Source organism: Agelaius tricolor, unplaced genomic scaffold (genome assembly GCF_023055355.1).
Source record: "Agelaius tricolor isolate 1412-34295 unplaced genomic scaffold, bAgeTri1.0.p SCAF_156, whole genome shotgun sequence".
NCBI lineage: Eukaryota > Metazoa > Chordata > Aves > Passeriformes > Icteridae > Agelaius > Agelaius tricolor.
In genome coordinates, this window is record NW_027269416.1 from 97,491 (window position 1) to 116,702 (window position 19,212).

General features: G+C 56.3%; 1 protein-coding gene across 1 annotated transcript; it reads left to right on the forward strand.

Annotated features, from left to right (window-relative positions):
* On the forward strand, positions 1-18,981 carry SCAF1 (SR-related CTD associated factor 1). Its single transcript, XM_071420706.1, is given in 17 exon segments — positions 1-65; positions 1,823-1,964; positions 3,783-3,828; positions 4,406-5,101; positions 5,697-5,752; positions 6,672-6,799; positions 9,123-10,533; positions 10,536-11,996; positions 11,999-12,299; positions 14,277-14,359; positions 14,997-15,211; positions 15,344-15,404; positions 15,633-15,653; positions 16,268-16,322; positions 16,325-16,395; positions 18,555-18,572; positions 18,574-18,981. Coding segments are annotated over 17 exon segments (5,031 nt in total). The 3' UTR covers positions 18,775-18,981.
* The last annotated feature ends 231 nt before the right edge of the window (positions 18,982-19,212 follow it).

A 19,212-nucleotide genomic window follows, 5' to 3' on the forward strand; every position in this document is an offset into this window, starting at 1 on the left:
ATGGGGGCGTGGTCACGCTGGCGGCGTCGCCTGGCAACGGCGCGCGGCGCGGGTCCTCCCACCCGGTAGGCGGCGCTACCCGTCATGCACCGCGAGGCCACGCCCCCCAGCGGAGGGAGCGGAGGAGCCGCGGTAAAATGGCGGCCGGGCCCGGGCGGGGGTCGGGGGGATTTGGGGCGGTTTTGGGGGGTCCTGAGGGGGTCCGGAATGGGGACGGGGGTCTTGAGGGGAAGTTCTGGGGGGAGACAAGGGAGAAAAGGGGGTTCGAGGTGGTTTGGGGCGGGAACGGCGGCGTTTGGGGGGGATCCGGGGGGCGGGAGGGGGCGGGGGGAGATGGGGAGGGGGCGTGAGGGGAGGAGGGAGCTGAGGGGGTTTGGGGAATATTGAGGGGATTTGGGGTGGGATTTGGGGATTCGGGGCCGAAAAGGGGGGATTTGGGGAATATTGGGGGGATTTGGGGGAGGTTGAGGGGGTTTGGGGGAGATTGAGCGAATTTGGGGTGGGATTTGGGGGTTTGGGGGAGATTGAGGGGATTTGGGGGAGATTGAGGGGTTTTGGGGAATATTGAGGGGATTTGGGGTGGGATTTGGGGATTTGAGAGGGTTTGCGGTGCAGGAGGGGATTTGGGGTAAAAAAAGGAGGATTTGGGGTGTGGGGATGGGATTTGGGGGCTTTGGAAGGGATTTGGGAGAAGAAAATGTGGATTTGGGGTGGGATGGGGGATTTGGGGGTTCTGGGAGAGATTTGGGAGAAGAAAATGAAGATTTGGGGGTTCTGGGAGGGATTTGGGAGAAGAAAATGAAGATTTGGGGGTACTGGGAGGGATTTGGGGGAAGGAAGAGAGGATTTGGGGTGTGGGGAGGAGATTTGGGTGAGAAACGGAGGATTTTGGGTACAGGGAAAGGGTTTGGGCTAAAAAAGGCACATTTGGGATCCGGGGATGGGATTTGGGGGAGGAACAGGGGGATTTTGGGGTCAGAAGAGGAGATTTGGGATGAGGGGAGGGATTTGGGGTGGGAAAAGAGGATTTGGGGCGGAATTGGATAATTTGGGGTGGGATTTTGAGGGAGAAATTGAGGATTTAGGGAAAAAAAGAATTTGGGGGGGACAGGGAGGGGATTTTTGGGCTGGGAATTGAGGATTTTGGGGAGAAATTGAAAATTTTGGGGTAAAAATGGGAACTGAGGTGGAATTTGGGGCAGGATTGGGGATATTTGGGGTGGGGTTTAGGACAGGGAGGAGAATTTTGGGGCAGGAATTGAAGATTTTGGGGAGAAACTGAGAATTTTGGGGTAAAAATGAGGAACAAAGGTGAGATTTGGGGTGGGGTTTAGTACAAGGAAGAGAATTTTAGGGTAAGAATTGAGATTTTGAGACCGAAAAATGAAAATTTAGGCTGAAAAAAAAAAAGGGGAAAAATTTGGGAATTTGACCAGAGGGAGAAATTGGGGTAGAAAACCGCAATTTTGGGGTAGAAAATCGCAATTTTGGGGTACAAAGTCCCAATTTTGAGGTACAAAAATCCCCATTTAAATTGGGGTAGAGAATCCCAATTTTGGGGTAGAAAAATCCCAATTTTGAGGTACAAAATCCCAATTTAAATTGGGGTAGAAAATTCCAATTTTGGGGTAGAAAACCCCAGTTTTGAGGTACAAAATCCCAATTTTGGGGTAGAAACCCCCATTTTTGGGGTAGAAAATCCCAATTTTGGGGTACAAACCCCCATTTTTGGGGTACAAACCCCCAATTTTGGGGTACAAACCCCCAATTTTGGGGTACAAACCCCATTTTTGGCAGCCCCCAACCCCTTTTCCCTTTCCAGGGCATCGCCGTCCATGGAGGAGGAGGAGAAGCCCCCCCGGGGGGGGGAGGACCCGGCGGGGCCGGGCGAGGAGGGGGGGGGGGGACCCGGGGGAGCCCCCCCAGAACCTGAGGGGTCCCTGCGGCCCAGCCAGGGGCTACTGGTGAGACTGGGGGGAACTGGGAGGGACTGGAGGGCTACTGGTGAGACTGGGGGGCACTGGGAGGGACTGGGGGGGACTGGGGGGCTACTGGTGAGACTGGGGGGCACTGGGAGGGACTGGGGGGCTACTGGTGAGACTGGGGGGCACTGGGAGGGGACTGGGGGGGACTGGGAGGGACTGGGGGGCACTGGGGGGGACTGGGAGGGACTGGGGGGGCTACTGGTGAGACTGGGGGGGAACTGGGAGGGAGATTGGGGGGGACTGGGAGGGACTGGGGGGACTGGGAGGAACTGGGGGGAGATTGGGGGGAACTGGGGGGGAGATTGGGGGGCTACTGGTGAGACTGGGAGGGACTGGGGGGAGACTGGGGGGGAGTTTGGGGGGCTACTGGTGAGACTGGGGGGAACTGGGGGGACTGGGAGGGACTGGGGGGGAGATTGGGGGGCTACTGGTGAGACTGGGGGGGACTGGGAGGGAACTGGGGGGAACTGGGAGGGAACTGGGAGGGACTGGGAGGGGACTGGGAGGGACTGGGGGGGAACTGGGAGGGAGATTGGGGGGCTACTGGTGAGACTGGGAGGGAACTGGGAGGGACTGGGAGGGAGATTGGGGGGCACTGGTGAGACTGGGAGGGACTGGGGGGAACTGGGAGGGACTGGGAGGGAGATTGGGGGGGAACTGGGGGGGACTGGGAGGGATTGGGAGGGACTGGGAGGGAACTGGGAGGGAGATTGGGGTCTACTGGTGAGACTGGGAGGGACTGGGAGGAATTGGGGGGAACTGGTGAGACTGGGGGGGACTGGGAGGGAGATTGGGGGGCACTGGTGAGACTGGGAGGGACTGGGGGGGAACTGGGAGAAACTGGGGGGGAACTGGGAGGGACTGGGGGGGATTGGAAGGGAGATTGGGGGGCCTGGGACACCCCTGAGGGGGTTTGGGGTGCAGGGAACCCCCTGAAGGGTATTGGGGTGGGTTTGGGGTATTTTTGGGGTGGTTTTGGGGTGGTTTTGGGGTATTTTTGGGGTGGTTTTGGGGTATTTTTGGGGTGGGTTTGGGGTATTTTTGGGGTGGTTTTGGGGTATTTTTGGGGTGGGTTTGGGGTATTTTTGGGGGTGTTCTGGAGTAATTTTAGGGGCAATGGGAGCTCCCTGAGGGGGTTTTGGGGTGGTTTTGGGGGTATTTTTGGGCTATTTGAGGTGGGTTTTGGGGTAATTTTAGGGGGTATTGGACCTTCCTGAGGGGGTTTTGGGGTGGTTTGGGTTGTTCTAGGGTGGGTTTGGGATATTTTGGGGGCAGTTTGGGGTGGGTTTGGGGTATTTTTGGCTGGCTTTGGGGTATTTTTGGGGTGGTTTGGGGTTGTTTTGGTGCTGTCTTTGGGGTGGTTTTTGGGGTATTTTGGGGGTTTTGGGTTGTTTCAGGGCAGCTTTGGGGATGGTTTTGGGGGATTTTTGGGGTGGTTTGGGGCAGTCTTGGGGTGGTTTTGGGGGATTTCTGGGGTGGTTTTGGGGGTTTTTTGGGGGTATTTTTTGGGTATTTTGGGGGTATTTGGGGGTATTTTTTTGGTATTTTGGGATCTTTTGGGGGTGATTTGTGGTTTTGGGGTATTTTTTGGGTATTTGGGGATATCTTTGGGGTATTTTTGGGGTATTTGGGGATATCGTTGGGGTATTTGGGGATATTTTTGGGGTATTTTTGGGGATATCTTTGGGGTATTTTTGGGGTATTTTGGGGGTATTTGGGGTATTTTTGGGGTATTTTTGGGATATTTTGGGGTGGTTTGGGCCCCCCTGAGGCTGTTGTGTCTCCCCTCCCCCACAGAAGGCCCTGCAGCGCCTGGTGAGCGGCGCCTTCACCTGGGGACAAGGTGAGGCCACCTGCGGCACCCGCGCGTCCCCAGGGTCACCTGGGGGGTCCCCAGTGTCACCCGGGGGTCCCCAGTGTCACCTGAGGGGTCCCATTGTCACCTGGGGGTGTCCTCAGTGTCACCTGGGGGTGTCACCAATGTCACCTGGGAGTGTCCCCTGTGTCCCCAGTGTCACCTGGGGGTGTCCCCAGTGTCCCCAATGTCACCTGGGGGTGTCCCCAGTGTCACCTGGCGTGTCCCCAATGTCACCTGGGGGTGTCCTCAGTGTCACCTGGGGGTGTCCCCATTGTCCCCAATGTCACCTGGGGTGTCCCCAATGTCACCTGGGGGGTTCCTGATGTCACCTGGGGATGTTTAATGTCCCCTGGGGGGTCCTGTTGTCACCTGGGAGTGTCCCCAGTGTCCCCAATGTCACCTGGGGGTGTCCTCAGTGTCACCTGGGGTGTCCCCAGTGTCCCGTGGGTGGTCCTGGTGTCACCTGGGGGTGTCCCCAATGTCACCTGGGGGATGGGTGGTGTCACCTGGGGGTGTCCCCTGGGTGTCCCCAATGTCTCAGGTGTCCCCTGTTTGTCCCCAGAGCCCCCCCTGAAGCCCCCACGGCAGCGCTGGTGTTGGGGACCCCGGCCTGAGGGCGGCCCGGTGAGTGACCAGTTCAAACCAGTGAGTGACCAGTTCAAACCAGTGAGTGACCAGTTCAAACCAGTGAGTGACCAGTTCAGACCAGTGAGTGACCAGTTCAGACCAGTGAGTGACCAGTTCAAACCAGTGAGTGACCAGTTCAGACCAGTGAGTGACCAGTTCAGACCAGTGAGTGACCAGTGCACACCAGTGAGTGACCAGTTCAAACCAGTGAGTGACCAGTTCAGACCAGTGAGTGACCAGTTCAGACCAGTGAGTGACCAGTTCAAACCAGTAAGTGACCAGTTCAGACCAGTGAGTGACCAGTTCAGACCAGTGAGTGACCAGTTCAGACCAGTGAGTGACCAGTTCAAACCAGTAAGTGACCAGTTCAGACCAGTGAGTGACCAGTTCAGACCAGTGAGTGACCAGTTCAGACCAGTGAGTGACCAGTTCAAACCAGTAAGTGACCAGTTCACACCAGTGAGTGACCAGTTCAGACCAGTGAGTGACCAGTTCAAACCAGTAAGTGACCAGTTCAGACCAGTAAGTGACCAGTTCAGACCAGTGAGTGACCAGTTCAGACCAGTGAGTGACCAGTTCAAACCAGTGAGTGACCAGTGCACACCAGTGAGTGACCAGTTCAGACCAGTGAGTGACCAGTTCACACCAGTTCAACATCCCAGTCCATCCCAGTTCAGTCTAGTGCCCTCCCAGTCCCCTCCAGTCCCTCCCAGTCCATCCCAGTTCACTCCCAGTATAATGCAGTTCATCCCAGTCCCCTCCCAGTCCCTCCCAGTCCATCCCAGTCCCATCCTAATCCCCTTCCAGTTCCCTTCCAATCCTTCCCAGTATATCCCAGTATATCCCAGTTTATTCCAGTCTATCCCAGTTTATTTCCCAGTTTATTTCCCAGTCTATCCCAGTTTATCCCAGTCTATCCCAGTATATCCCAGTTTATTTCTCAGTATATCCCAGTTTATTTCCCAGTCTATCCCAGTCTATCCCAGTTTATCCCAGTATATCCCAGTTCATTTCCCAGTTTATTTCTCAGTATGTCCCAGTTTATTTCCCACTTTATCCCAGTTTATTTCCCAGTTTATTTCCCAGTCTATCCCAGTCTATCCCAGTATATCCCAGTTTATTTCCCAGTTTATCCCAGTATTTCCCAGTTTATCCCAGTCTATCCCAGTCTATCCCAGTTTATCCCAGTTTATCCCAGTCCGTGCTGACCCCGATTTCCCCCCCAGGTTTGGGAGCCCATGGGGGGCCCGGGAGGGGCCCTGGAGCAGCTGCAGCTCAGCAGGTGAGGGGGGGGGGACCCCAAAACTGGGGAGGGGACACCCTAAAAATGGGGGGGGAGGGACCCCAAAAACAGGGGGGACTTTTAGGGTCCCTTTTTGGGGTCCGGGGGGGTCTCTCTATCCCTTTTTTGGGGTCCACGCGGGGTGTTGGGGGTCCCTTTTTGGGGTTCAGGGTGGTCTGGGTCCCTTTTTGGGGTTCAGGGAATTCCCAGGATCCTGGGGTCCCTTTTTGGGATTCAGGGCTCCATTTTTGGGGGGCTCAGGGCTCCATTTTTGGGGTTCAGAGGGGCATTGGGGTCACTTTTTGGGGGTTCAGGGCTCCATTTTTGGGGTTCAGGGGGGTATTGGGGTCCCTTTTTGGGGGGTTCTGGGCTCCATTTTTGGGCTCCATTTTTGGGGTTCAGGGGGTTTTTGGGGTCCCTTATTTGGGGGTTCAGGGGGGTGTATTGGGGTCCCTTTTGGGGGTTCAGGGCTCCATTTTTGGGGGGTTCAGGGCTCCATTTTTGGGGTTCAGGGCTCTATGTTTGGGGTTCCGGGGCAGTATTGGGGTCCCTTTTTGGGGGGTTCTGGGCTCCATTTTTGGGTCGTTCAGGGCTCCATTTTTGGGCTCCATTTTTGGGGGGTTCAGGGCTCCATTTTTGGGGTTCAGGGCTCCATTTTTGGGGGGTTCAGGGCTCCATTTTTGGGCTCCATTTTTGGGTCGTTCAGGGCTCCACGTTTGGGGTTCAGGGCTGGGTTTTTGGGCTCCATGTTTGGGGTTCAGGGCCGGGTTTTTGGGCTCCATGTTTGGGGTTCAGGGCCGGGTTTCTGGGGTTCAGGACCGGATTTTTGGGGTTCAGGACCGGGTTTTGGGGTTCAGGGCCGGGTTTCTGGGGTTCAGGGCCGGGTTTTGGGGTTCACCCCTGCCCCGTGTCCCCGCAGCAGCGAGGGCTCCCCCGAGGACGAGGAGCTGGAGTTGGTGGCCGAGGTTCGCGTGGCCGACCTGGGGGGGCTGGCGGCCGCCTCGGGGCTCCTGCGCAGGGAACGGCCCTGGAGGGCCCCCAAAGCAGGTGCGGGGGCTTGGGGGGGTTTGGGGGGGTTTGGGGGGATTTTGGGGGGATTTGGGGCAATTTTGGGAGGATTTGGAGGGGTTTTGGGGGGAATTTTGAGGTGATTTTTGGGGGATTTGGGGGCATTTCAGGAAGGTTTGGGCGGGGTTTTGGGGGGTTTAGGGGGGATTTTGGAGGGCTCTGAAGAGGTTGGGGGTGGTTTTGGGGTGATTTTGGGGTGATTTTGGGGTGATTTTGGTGGGTTTGGGTGTTTATATGGGGGGCTTGGGGGAGGATTTTGAGGGATTTTTGGGGGGATTTGAGAGGGATTTAGGTGGATTTCGGTTGGGATTTCAGAGAGTTTGGGGGGATTTTGAGGGGATTTTTGGGGGGTTTGAAAAGGATTTGGGGATTTTGGGGGGTTTTGAGGTGATTTTTGGGGGGATTTGGGGCAATTTTGGGAGGATTTGGAGGGGTTTTGGGGGGAATTTTGAGGTGATTTTTGGGGGATTTGGGGGGATTTCAGGAGGGTTTGGGCGGGGTTTAGTGGGGTTTAGGGGGGATTTTGGGGGGCTCTGAAGAGGTTTGGGGAGGTTGAGGGCGGTTTTGGGGTGATTTTGGGGTGATTTTGGTGGGTTTGGGTGTTTATATGGGGGGCTTGGGGGAGGATTTGAGGGATTTTTGGGAGGATTTGAGGGATTTGGGTGGATTTCAGTTGGGATTTCAGAGAGTTTGGGTGGATTTTGGGGGGATTTGAGGAGGTTTTGGGGGGATTTTGGGGGGTTTGGAAAGGATTTGGGGATTTTGGGGAGGTTTTGAGGTGATTTTTGGGGGGATTTTGGGCAATTTTGGGAGGATTTGGAGGGGTTTTGGGGGGAATTTTGAGGTGATTTTTAGAGGATTTGGGGGCATTTCAGGAAGGTTTGGGCGGGATTTTGGGGGGTTTAGGGGGGATTTTGGGGGGCTCTGAAGAGGTTTGGGGAGGTTGGGGGTGGTTTTGGGGTGATTTTGGGGTGATTTTGGTGGGTTTGGGTGTTTATATGGGGGGCTTGGGGGAGGATTTTGGAGGGATTTTTGGGGGGATTTGAGGGATTTGGGTGGATTTCGGTTGGGATTTCAGAGAGTTTGGGTGGATTTTGGGGGGATTTGAGGAGGTTTTGGGGGGATTTTGAGGGGATTTTTGGGGGGTTTGGAAAGGATTTGGGGATTTTGGGGAGGTTTTGGGGTGATTTTGGGAGGTTTTGGGGTGGTTTGGGGGAGTTGGGTGGATGTTTGGAGAGATTTGGGGGAGGATTTTGGGAACATTTTGAGGGGATTTTGGTTGGGATTTCAGAGGGTTTGGGGGAATTCCGAGGGGTTTTGGGGGGGATTTGGGGGTAAAAATGGATTTAAGGCAGAAACAGGGAATTTAGGGTGCAAATGAGGGATTTAGGGTGGAAATGTGGAATTTAGGGTGGAAATGGGATTTTTGGGGAGGATCTTTATAAGATTTAGGGTGGAAATCGGGGATTTGGGGGTAAAAATTGGGGATTTAAAGCAGAAACAGGGGATTTAGGCTGGAAATGTGGAATTTAGGTGGAAATGGGGGATTTTGATGGAATCTTTATAGGATTTAGGGTGGAAAAGTGGGATTTAGGTGGAAATGGGATATTTTGATGGGATCTCTATAGGATTTAGGGTGGAAATGGGGATTTTAGTCCGGAAATGGGGGATTTAGGCTAGAAATGGGGAATTTAAGTGGAAATGGGATATTTTGATGGGATCTCTATAGGATTTAGGGTGGAAATGTGGGATTTAGGTGGAAATGGGATATTTTGATGGGATCTCTATAGGATTTAGGGTGGAAATGGGGGATTTAGGTGGAAATGGGGGATTTAGGTGGAAATGGGATATTTTGATGGGATCTCTATAGGATTTAGGGTGGAAATGGGGGATTTAGGGTGGAAATGGGGGATTTAGGGTGGAAATGGAGAATTTAGGCTGGAAATGTGGAATTTTGCCTGGAAATATGGAATTTAGGATGGAAATGGGATATTTTGATGGGATCTTTATAGGATTTAGGGTGGAAATGGGGAATTTAAGTGGAAATGGGATATTTTGATGGGATCTCTATAGGGTTTAGGGTGGAAATGTGGGATTTAGGTGGAAATGTGGGATTTAGGTGGAAATGAGATATTTTGATGGGATCTCTATAGGATTTAGGGTGGAAATGTGGGATTTAGGTGGAAATGGGGGATTTAGGGTGGAAATGTGGGATTTTGGGTGGAAATGGGATATTTATTTTGGGGCCATCTTTGTGCTCCTCTGACCCCTCCCTCCCCTCCTCTCTGTCCCCCCCCCCCAGGTCACCTCCCTGGCTCCTCCTCCCGTCGCTGGCGCGTCCCTGGGGGTCCCCCATCCCCCCCAGGCCCCCCCGCCCGGGACCCCCCCCCGCCTCCCTCCCCTCCCCCACCGGACCCGCCGGGCCCCCTCCCCCCACCCCGGGCCGGCCCCGCCGCCCCCCGAGGCCCCCGAGCGGCCGCTCCCGGGGGGGGGGCGCCGGGGGGGCCCCAGCAGCAGCAGCAGCAGCAGCGCCCCCCACAGCCCCCCCCCCGCCAGCCGGGACGAGCCCGGCCGCACCCACCCCCCCGGAAAAAGCCGATTCTTCCTCCTCTTCCTCCTCCTCCTCCTCCTCTTCCTCCTCCCGCTCTTCCTCCTCGTCCGCCTCCTCTTCCTCGGGCCCCCCCGGCCCCGTCTCGGCCCGGCCCCGCTCTCCTTCCCTGGATATTTATGATCCTTTCCACCCCACCGACGAGGAGAACCCGGGTTTGGGGGGCGGCGGCGCAGGAGGAGGAGGAGGAGGAGCCCCCCCGGATTTTGGTTACGGCAGCGGCGCCGCCTCCTCTTCCTCGCCCGGCAAAGAGGCCGAAGGCCGGCAGGACCAGAAGTACGACCCCTTCGACCCCACGGGCTCCAACCCCAGCTCGTCCCGCAGCAGCCCCAGCCCCGAGGAGGAGGAGGAGGAAGAGGAGGAAGAGGAAGAGGAAGAAGAGGAGGAGGAGGAGGAGGAAGAGGAGGAGGAGGAAGAGGAGGAGGAAGAGGCGCCGGCGCTGCTGCCGGACGTTTCCCACAGCATCAGCCGCATCTCGGAGACCTTGGCCGGCATCTACGACGACAACAGCCTGAGCCAGGACTTCGAGAAAGATCCGGAACCCCCAAAGACGCCTCCAAACCCTCCCGGCGCCGACTCCACCCTGCCCGAGGAGGAGGAGGAGGAGGATGAAGACGAGGAGGAGGAGGAGGAGGAGGAGCGCGAGGAAGGCTCCGAAATGCGGCGCGCCGTGGCCGAGCCGCGCCGCCGCGTCTTCGTGGTGGATCTGGGCGGCAAAGGCCGCGCCGAGAGCGAGGCTCACCCCAAATTCGACGGCAAGCTCTCCTTGGAGGTGGTGACCCCCGGCAACCCCAAAGCGCCCCAAAATCCGGCGGCGCCGCCCCCGCAACCGCGCGGCGCCACCCCAAAGCCCTCCCGGCACCGCGGGCGCCGCGAGTGGGGCACGCCGGGCGACTCGGAGATCGAGGAGGGAGAGATCGTGCAGCCGGAGGAGGAGAGGTTCAGCCCCTTGAGGATTTTCCGTGGTGGCGGTGGCGGCGGCGGCGGCGGCGGTGGCACCACCGGGACCGGCGCCGGCGCCGCCCGAGGCCGCGCGCCGGAGCCGCGAGCGCCGCGTCTCCCCGAGGGTGGCGATGATTTCCTGTCTCTCCACGCCGATTCCGACGAAGAAGCCGATTTTGGCGCCGAGTCCCAGCCGGATCCGCGTTGGAAAAGCGGCGGCGGCGGCGGCGGCAACGGCGGCGGCAACGGCTCCGATTTGAGGAGGAAAATCCTCAGCCAGCGTCGCCTCCGCGCGCCGCCGTCGCCCGCGCTCGCCCTCAGCCACGTCCAGGAAAAAATCCAAACGGTCCCGGGAACGCGGCGGCTCCGGGAGCGCCTGGGTCAGCGCCAAAAAAGCTCCGGAGCCGGCGCCGAAATCCAAAGAGCGGCACCGGCGCCGCGGGTCCAGGTCGCGCTCGCGCCGGCGCTCGTGGTCGCGGCGCTCGAGGTCCAGGGAGAAACGGCGCCGGCGTCGCTCGGGCAGCTCCGGGCGCTCCCGGCACAAAGAGAAACACCGCGGGGAGAAGAAGAAGAAAAAAGCAGCGCTCGAGGTCCCGGGAGCGCCGCGGGTCCCGCAGGGACGGCGGCGACGGAAAGGCGGCCGAGAAGGGCGAGGCGTCGCGGCGGCGCGTGGTGCCGCCCTCGGTGCAGGAGCTCAACGACTCGGATCTTTTTGCCATCAAGAGAACCATCACGGTGAACCGGCGCGCGGCCACGCCCGAGCCCAAACGCGAGGTTCTCTACGATTCCGAAGGGCTGAGCTTTGAGGGGTTCTCGGACCGCGAGCACGCCGAGTTCCCGGCGAGGAAAACCGAGGTGAGGCCGGCGGCGGAAGGCGGGAAGAAGGAGAAGGAGAGGAAACGGAGCCGGCCCGAGGAGAGGCCGCCGGGGAGGGAGAAATACAAGAAGAAATTTAAAGATTACGCCGAGCCCGCCGCGGCGGAGAGCGGGAAAAGCAAAGAGAAGCCACGGGAGAAAAGCGGCAGGAAAGGAAAAACGGGAGGCGGGCACAAGGAAGGGGCGGAAACGGCGGCGCCGAAAGCGCCCGCGGCGGTGCCGAGGAAGGTGAAGCTTCAATCCAAGGTGTCGGTGTTGATCCGCGAGGGCGTCAGCTCCACCACGACCACCAAAGATGGAGGAGGCGGCGGTGGGGCCGGAATCGGGGTGAAATTCGCCCGCGACGCCGAGAGCCGCGCGGCGTTCCTGAAAGCCGAGGAGAAAACGGAGAAAGGGACCCCCAAAAACGACGGGGGGCAAACCCGCGACGGGGGCGTGAAACCCCGCAAGGTGAAACCCCCCAAAATCAAGGGCGGGGTGAAGAAAGTCAAAGTCAAGGCCAAGGGCGAGGCGAGGAAGAAGAGGAAGACCAAGGTGAAGAGCGGCGGCGGTGGCGCTTTGAAGAAATCCAAAGCCGACAGCCAGAGCGCCGCCACCCCCCCCTCTCCGTTTGCCCCCCAAACCCGACCCCGCCTGGTCGGGCTCCGAGAAATCCCCCGGGGGGACCCCGAAACCTCCCAGCCCCCCGTCCCCCGGCCGCGGCCGTCACCCCGAAATCCGCCCCGGCCTCCCAAACCGCCCCGGCCGAGCGCGAGCTGACGCCGGACTCGCAGACCGTGGACAGCAGCTGCAAGACCCCGGACGTGTCCTTCCTCCCCGAGGAGGGCGCGGCGGCGCCGGCCCAGGCCGGGGGCGCCGAGGGCCCGGGGGCCGGGGACCCTCCCGGAGGGGACCCCGAGGCCGACAGCCGCAGCGAGGCCAAGGAGGAGCCGGGCAGGGCCACGGCGGCGGCGGCGCCGGGAGCGGCACCGGGAGCGGCGGCAACGGCAACGGCGGCCGGGGCATGGAGCCTGCAGGGCGGCGTGGACTGCGCCACCAGCGGCGTGCTGGCACGTACGTCACAGTTTGGGGGGATTTTGGGGGGGTCCCGAAGTGTTTTGGGGGGGTTTTGGGGTGTCCCAAAGTTTTTTGGGGGTTTTTGGGGTGTCCTGATATTTTTGGGTGGTTGTGTTGGCATGGAGGTGACGGGGATGGTTTCAGGGGGGGGGGTTTTGGGGTGTCGTGAAGTTTTTTTGGGTTTTTGGGGTGTCCTGACATTTTTTGGGGACATTTTTGGGGTGTCCTGACATTTTTTGGGGGGTTTTTTGGGGTTTTTGGGGTGTCATGATATTTTTGGCGGGGGGTTCAGTTGGCATGGAGGGGACGTTTTTGGGGGAGATTTTTGGGAGGTTGTGTTGGCATGGAGCTGACATGGTTGGGGATGGTTTCTGGGAGAGTTTTGGGGTGTCCCCAAGTTTTTTGGGGGTTTTTTTTGGGGGGGTTTTGGGGTGTCCCGACATTTTTTGGGGACATTTTTGGGGGGTTGTGTTGGCACAGAGGTGACGGGTTTGGGGGGGTTTTTGGGGTGTCCCGAAGTGTTTTGGGGGCTTTTTGGGGTGTCCTGTGACATTTTTGGGGGGGTTTTTGGGGTGTCCCAACATCTCTTGGGGGGTTTTTTGGGGGTTTTTGGGGTGTCCCGACATTTTTGGGGGGTTTTTTGGGGGTTTTTTGGGGGTTTTTAGGGTGTCATGATATTTTTGGGGGCGTTGTGTTGGCATGGAGCTGACATGGTTGGGGATGGTTTCTGGGAGAGTTTTGGGGTGTCCCCAAGTTTTTTGGGGGGTTTTTGGGGTGTCCCGACATTTTTGGGGAGGTTGTGTTGGCATGGAGGGGACGTTTTTGGGGAGATTTTTGGGTGGTTGTGTTGGCGTGGAGCTGACATGGTTGGGGATGGTTTCAGGGGGGTTTTTGGGGTGTCATGATATTTTTTGGGTGGTTTTTGGGGTGTCCCGACATTTTTGGGGTTTTTTTTGGGGGTTTTTGGGGTGTCATGATATTTTAGGGGGTTTTTGGGGTGTCCCAAAGTTTTTTGGGGGTTTTTGGGGTTCCATGATATTTTGGGGGCATTGTGTTGGCGTGGAGCTGACATGGTTGGGGATGGTTTCTGGGGGGTTTTGGGGTGTCCCCAAGTTTTTTGGGGTGGTTTTGGGGTGTCCCGACATTTTTGGGGACATTTTTGTGGGGTTCTGGTGGCACATGGGTGACATTTTTGGGGACGTTTTTGGGGACGTTTTTGGGTGGTTTTGGGCTGTCCTGACATTTTTGGGGATATTTTTGGAGAGGTTTTTGGGACATTGTGGTGGCACATGGGTGACAATTTTGGGGACATTTTTGGGGACGTTTTCGGTGGGTTTGGGTTGTTCCTCTGTGGTTAATGGGGTGGTTTTGGGGGGTTGTGGTGGCACATGGGTGACACTTTTGGGAAATTTTGGAGGACATTTCTGGGGACATTTTTGGGTGGTTTGGGGGTGTCCTGACATTTTTGGGGACGTTTTTGGGGGATTGTGGTAGCACATGGGTGACATTTTTGGGGACACTTTTGGGGACATTTTGGGGGTGTCCCCTCTGTGGTTAATGGGGCGTTTCTGGGGGGATTGTGGGGTGACATTTTTGGGGACATTTTGAGAGTTTTTGGGGTGTCCTGACATTTTTGGAGACATTTCTGGGGGGTGGTGTTGGCACGTGAGCGACATCTTTGGGGACATTTTTGGGGACATTTTGGGGACATTTTTGGGGATGTTTTTGGGGGCTTATGGTGGCACATGGGTGACATTTTTGGGAATATTTTTGGGGACATTTTTGGGGATGTTTTGGGGGGCTTGTGGTGGCACATGGGTGACATTTTTGGGGACATTTTTGGAGACATTTTTGGGGCTTGTGGTGGCACGCAAGTGACCTTTTTGGGGACATCTTTGGGGACATCCTGGGTGTTTTTGGGGTGTCCCCGTGGCGTTTACCGCGGTGTTTTTGGGGTGTCCCCTCCCCTGGCAGTGACGGCGCTGCTGTTCAAGATGGAGGAGGCCAACCTGGCCAGCAGGGCCAAGGCCCAGGAGCTGATCCAGGCCACCAACCAGGTGGGGACACCGGGGGGACCCCAAAAAAGGGTGGGAGTGTCCCAAAGGAGGGGTGGGGACCCTCGAAAAGGGAACAGAGACACCTGGGGAGCCCCAAAATGGGGGTGGGGAGCCCAAAAAAAGGGGGTGGGGTACCCCCCAAAAAAGGGTGGGGGACCCCAAAAAAAGGGGGTTGGGACCCTCAAAATGGGGGTTGGGACCCCCAAAAAAGGGGGTGGGGAGCCCCTAAAAAGGAACAGGGACCCCCAAAATAGGGGTGGACAGCCCTAAAAAGGGGGTGGGGACACCCCAAAATCAGGGTTGGGACCCTCAAAAAGGGGGTTGGGACCCTCAAAATGGGGGTGGGGGACCCCAAAAAGGAACAGGGACCCCCCAAAAAAAGGGGGTTGGGACCCTCCAAATGGGGGTGGGGACCCCTAAATAGGATCAGGGACTACCCAGAGGGAACAGGGACGCCCCAAATGGGGATGGGGAGCTCAAAATGGGGATGGGGAGCTCAAAATGGGGGTGGGGGACACCCAAAAAAAGGAACCAAAGGGGGGTGGGGACCCTCAAAATTGGGGGTTCCAAACAATCCCATCCTCCCCAAAATTCCCCACATTTTTAATTCAATTTTTGATTTTCCTTTTCTTGGCAGATCCTGAGCCACGGCAAGGCCGCCCCTCCCCCCCTGGGCCCCCCCCAGGCCCCCCCCCGGGGCCCCCCCGGGACCCCCCCAGGTGCCCCCCCCGTACCTGCTGCCCCTGGGCGGGGGAGGGGCGGCCCCCCGCGCCCCCAACCCCCACCCTGCCCGGCCTGGGGGGGCCCGGGGGGGACAGGAGGGACAGCGAGGGCAGAGGGGACAGTGACAAGGTAGGGGGGGACAGGGGACATTGGGGGACATTGAGGGGATTGGGGACATTGGGGACGCTGGGGGGATTGGGGGACAGTGAGGGCAGAGGGGACAGTGACAAGGTAGGGGGGGACTGGGGACACTGGGGACAGTGGGGACATTGGGGGGTATGGGGATATTGGGGACAGCAAGGGCAGAGGGGACAGTGACAAGGTAGGGGCACATTGGGGACATTGGGGGGATTGTGGGGGACATTGGGGGGATTGGGGGCATTGGGGACACTGGGGGGATTGGGGACATTGGGGACACTGGGGGATTGGGGACAGTGAGGGCAGAGGGGACAGTGACAAGGTAGGGGGACACTGGGGACAGTGGGGACATTGGGGGGATTGGGGACACTGGGGGGACATTGGGGGGATTGGGGACAGTGGGGACAGCGAGGGCAGAGGGGACAGTGACAAGGTAGGGGGGGATTGGGGACATTGGGGGGATTGGGGGGATTGGGGGGATTATGGGGTTTGGGGACATTGGGGACATTGGGGACACTGGGGGACATTGGGGGACATTGGGGGATTGGGGACACTGGGGATGTTGGGGGCAGGGGGACATTGGGGGGGACTTGGGGACATTGGGGACATTGGGGGACATTGGGGGGTATTGGGGACAGCGAGGGCAGAGGGGACAGAGACAAGGTAGGGGGACACTGGGGACATTGAGAGGATTTGGGGACATTGGGGGGATTGGGGACACTGGGGACAATGGGGGGACATTGGGGGGACATTGGGGGGATTGGGGACATTGGGGTCATACTGGGGGGGGTGACCAGGACAGTGACCCTGGGATGACCCTGCTGACCCTGTGGTGACCTTTGGTGACCTTTGGTGCCCTGTGATCACCCCTGACGATGTCTGGTGACCTCTCATGACCTCGTGGTGACCTTTGGTGACCTCTCATGACCTTGTGGTGCCCTCTGGTGCCCTGTGGTGACCTCTGGTGACCTCTCATGACCTTTGGTGACCTCGTGGTGACCTCTCATGACCTTTGGTGACCTCGTGGTGTCCCCGGTGTCCCCGCAGTACCTGAAGAAGCTGCACACGCAGGAGCGGGCGGTCGAGGAGGTCAAGTTGGCCATCAACCCTTCTACCAACGCAAGGACATCACCAAGGACGAGTACAAGGACATCCTGCGCAAGGCCGTGCACAAGGTACCCAAAATCCCCCAAAATATCCCCAAAATTAAAAAAAATCCCCACAAAATCCCCCTAAAAATCCCCAAAATTAAAAAAAAATCCCCAAAAAATCCCCCTAAAAAATCCCCAAAACAACCAAGGGCGAGTACAAGGACATCCTGCACAAGGCCGTGCACAGGTACCCAGAATGCCCCAAAATATCCCCAAAATTTAAAAAAATATCCCCAAAAAATCCCCCCAAAAATCCCCAAAATTAAAAAAAAATCCCCAAAAAAATCCCCCTAAAAAATCCCCAAAACAACCAAGGACGAGTACAAGGACATCCTGCACAAGGCCGCGCACAAGGTACCCAAAATCCACCAAAATATCCCCAAAATTTAAAAAAATATCCCCAAAATCCCCCTAAAAATCCCCAAAATTAAAAAAATAATCCCCTAAAAAATCCCCAAAACAACCAAGGACGAGTACAAGGACATCCCGTGCAAGGCCGTGCACAAGGTACCCAAAATGGGGAAAAATCCCCCCAAAAAATCCCCAAAATTAAAAAAATAATCCCCTAAAAAATCCCCCCAAAATATCCCCAAAATTAAAAAAAAAATCCCCTAAAAAATCCCCCCAAAAGTCCCCAAAATTAACCCCCCCCCCCCAAAAAAACCAAAAAATGCCCCCAAAAAATCCCCAAAACAACCAAGGACGAGTACAAGGACATCCTGCGCAAGGCCGTGCACAAGGTACCCCAAAATGGGGGAAAATCCCCCCAAAATATCCCCAAAATTAAAAAAAAAAATCCAAAAAATTCCCCCCAAAAAATCCCCAAAAAAACTCTTAAAAACCTCCCTAAACCACCCCAAAAAATCCTCCAAAATCCCTAAAAAACCCTCCTAAAACCCCCCAAAAATATCCCCAAAAACCCCCCTAAAACCCCCCAAAAAAACCCCAAAAAATCTTCAAAAACCTCCCTAAAACCCCCTAAAAGACCCCCAAAAAATCCTCAAAAATCCCCCAAAAATCTCCCAAAAAATCCTCAAAAATCTCGCAAAAAATCCTCAAGAACCCAAAAAATCCCCCAAAAATTCCCCCCCCAAAAATCTCCCCAAAAACCCCCCCAAAAACCCCCCTAAAACCTCCCCAAAAAACCCCCCTAAAACCCTTTAAAACCCCCCCCAAAAATCTGCAAAAAATCCTCAAAACCCCCCCTAAAACCCCCCCAAAAAACCCCAAAAACTCCTCAAAAACCCCCCTAAAATCCCCCAAAAAGTCCCCCAAAAACCCCCCTAAAACACCCCAAAAAAACCCCAAAAAATCCTCAAAAACGCCCCTAAAACCCCCCCAAAAAACCCCAAAAATATCCCCAAAAAGTCCTCAAAACCCCCCCAAAACACCCCCAAAAAACCCCCAAAAAATCCTCAAAAACCCCCTAAAATCCCCCAAAAATATCCCCAAAAATCCCCCCAAAAATCCTCAAAAACCCCCCAAAACACCCCAAAACCCCCCCCCCAAAAAAACCCCAAAAATATCCCCAAAAAATCCTCAAAACCCCCCCTAAAACGCCCCCCAAATAACCCCCCAAAAAACCTCAAAAAATCCTCAAAATCCCCCCTAAAACCCCCCCAAAAAATCCTCAAAAACCCCCCTAAAACCCCCCAAAAAAAACTCAAAAACCCCCCAAAATATCCCCTAAAAATCCTCCAAAATCCCTAAAAACCCCCCCTAAAACCCCCCCCAAAATCCTCAAAAATCCTCAAAACCCCCCTAAAACCCCCCCAAAAAAACCTCAAAAAACCCCCCAAAAAATCCTTAAAAATCCTCAAAACCCCCCCCTAAAACCCCCCAAAAAAACCCAAAAAACCCCCAAAACCCCCGTAAAACACCCCAAAAAATCCTCAAAAACGCCCCCAAAAACCCCCTAAAACCCCCCCAAAAAACCCCAAAAATATCCCCAAAAAGTCCTCAAAACCCCCCCTAAAAACACCCCCAAAAAACCCCCAAAAAATCCTCAAAAACCCCCTAAAACCCCCCCCAAAAAATCCTCCAAAACCCCCCAAAAAAACCCCAAAAAATCCTCAAAAAATCCTCAAAAATCCCCCCCCAAAAACACCCCAAAACCCCAAAAAAACCCCCCAAAACCCCCCCAAAATTTGAATTTCCCCCCCAAATTCCCTTTTCCCGGCCAGATCTGCCACAGCCGCAGCGGGGGAGATCAACCCGGTCAAGGTGAACAACCTGGTGTGCGCCTACGTGCAGCGCTACAAATACTTCCGGAAACGGCGCCGGGCGGGGCCCGCCGGGCCCGGCCCCGACAACCCCACCCCCCCCCCAGAACCCCCCCCGCCCCCCAAAAAGAGCTCGGAGCCACCCCCGCCCCCGCCCTGCCCCTCCCCCCGCTGTAAATAATCCCAAAATCGCCCCAAAAATCCCCAAAAATGGAGCAAATCCATCCCCGCCCCCCCCCCGTGAATGGAATGGTTCGGTCCGGTTGGGGCTTTTTGGAAATGTGGAATTTTCTGGAGTTTTTGACCCCGAGTTTTTGGCCCTTCCCCGAGTCCTGGCGCGGTTGCAGAGCCCCAGAAATGGGGGATAAATGAGGTTAGACATGGAAAAGGTTGTGGTGGTGTTTTTTTGGGGGAATTTGGAAAAATTGGGGGGAAAATGGGAAGATTTGGGGTGGGAATGTTAAAAAATAGGGGTGGGAATCGTAAAAAATTGGGGGGGAATTGGGAAAAAAATGGATGGAAAATTGGAAAAAAGATGGAAAATCGGGGAGAAATTGGAAAAAAATGGATGGAAAATTGGGGAAAAAATGGATGGAAAATTGGGGAAAATTGATGGAAA